General features: G+C 31.9%; 1 protein-coding gene across 1 annotated transcript; it reads right to left on the bottom strand.

Moving 5' to 3' along the window:
- Nucleotides 1–1,255, bottom strand: LOC101237851 (alpha-(1,6)-fucosyltransferase). Its single transcript, XM_065809699.1, has one exon. It carries the CDS (start codon nucleotides 1,191–1,193, stop codon nucleotides 12–14), a length of 1,182 nt encoding a protein of 393 aa, XP_065665771.1. The 5' UTR covers nucleotides 1,194–1,255; the 3' UTR covers nucleotides 1–11.
- Between the last annotated feature and the right edge of the window lie 540 nt (nucleotides 1,256–1,795).

Below are 1,795 nucleotides of genomic sequence, written 5' to 3'. Positions count from 1 at the left end.
ATAAATTAGGTTCAGGGAAAGAAATGGTAACTAGGTTTGCCTGGCCATTCCATGAGATCATTTTTATGAATGTATTCTAATCCCTCTTTTGTAAAAACGTATTCAATGCCATCCTTTACAACGTTGTTTATCTTTTTCATATACCATACATCTGAAAAATTATTTTGAATAGTTTCTACTTTAGTATATAAACCTTTCTTGTACTCTAAAAAAGTTTTTCCTGTTGTTAAAAAAATCTGAAACTTTCTCCAGATATTTCCCAAATTTATTGACGATTTATTGCTTAAAACAAACCATAATGAAGATGGATAAACAAAATCATACCATCTATAGTAAACTTCTTTTTCTTCGCCAACTGGCTTTAATATATCGTCTTGTTTGTAAGGAGGCAATCCTTGTTTTAGTTCGTAAACTAATCGGCAAAGATTTGATGTTACGTCACACACAAGACAATTAGCATTCGTAAGGAAGTACAAATCTAACAATGTACTTTCTAGAATTTCTTTTGGAAAATGCTTTACAAAATAATTTCCTAGGCCAATAGATAAGTATTTGTGTGGTAAACCTGTTATGATAAACCCTGGCGCAAGTTTATTGACAACTTTTATTGCGGGAACATCATCTGTAGCAATATAAACGCGTTTACTAGACACATTATGTTTGTTAAAATAATCTTCTGCGTTGTTTACGAAAACTGTTTCGTTGATGTACTCTGCTTCACCGCTAGTTAACTTATCACCGTGTCGAATGTGAAAACCAATAATAGGCAAACTATAGTTAATTTCTTGTTTTAAAGTAGAAAAGGTTTTGTTAAACTCAGCATTTGGTCTTAAAAGGAGATAAGCAAGAAACTGCGAAGTAAACCATAGCCAAGGGGATTTAATGCCAAGATATAACAAATTTTTTTTCAGTTCCTCTGGTAATGTGCCAGGTATGTGTCTTGGATAAGGAAACTTTTTAGAAACTGTGTTAAACTCAATAATGCGATGGGTATTATTGATATCATAACCATTATTTAAGTAGCAAGAAATATCTTGCGCATTGCAAGCAAGTGACTTATTTAGAAGAACTTTTTTTTTCAGATAGCCACACTTCAATGATTCGGGCTGCACCCATTCAAAAATACCATTAAAGTGGCTGTATTCATCTTGATGGATGAAAAATGTTCTTCCTAACCCATAGGCTACTTGCATACAAACACCATACCGGTGCAAGTTAGATCCGAGTCCGGAAAAATTATCAACATTTCGACACAGTAAAAATTTTTTTTTATCGCAATCTCCTTCTTCTTGTAGATTATGAATTTGATTTTTAATAAGCTTGTGTATTTCTCCCAAAGATTTGAACTTGTGTTTAAAAGCTCTTCTGTAAGATATATTTAGATTGCGTGATGCTAAACTTTCTCTAATTTCTGACACAAAATTCCAGTCAAAAAAACAGAGAAAAGTTGTAAATGAGATACAAAGCAAAATGAAAACTTTTTTTGCTTTTTTAACAGCCATTCTTGCATTTGAAATCTAAAAAATGAAATATCAAAATAAATAAAAACAGAATTTATATAAATAAAAGCAGTGTTTCCGTATAAATGTTATTAAAATAATTAAAAAATATAACATATTAGTTATGGCATTGTGCTTATATCGTTTAGGGGTCGTTCGTTAATTACGCCACGCTTTAGGAAAGGGGGGAGGGGTTAGTGGTTTTGTAACAACTCATACAAAACTTGTTACTAAATAGTTACAATGTTGTGACGAGAGGAGGTGGGGGTAAAAAAGGTCAAAAATTGCGTAATGTA

Source organism: Hydra vulgaris, chromosome 11 (genome assembly GCF_038396675.1).
Source record: "Hydra vulgaris chromosome 11, alternate assembly HydraT2T_AEP".
Classification (NCBI taxonomy): Eukaryota; Metazoa; Cnidaria; class Hydrozoa; order Anthoathecata; family Hydridae; genus Hydra; species Hydra vulgaris.
This window is presented reverse-complemented; position numbering and strand designations above follow the sequence as displayed.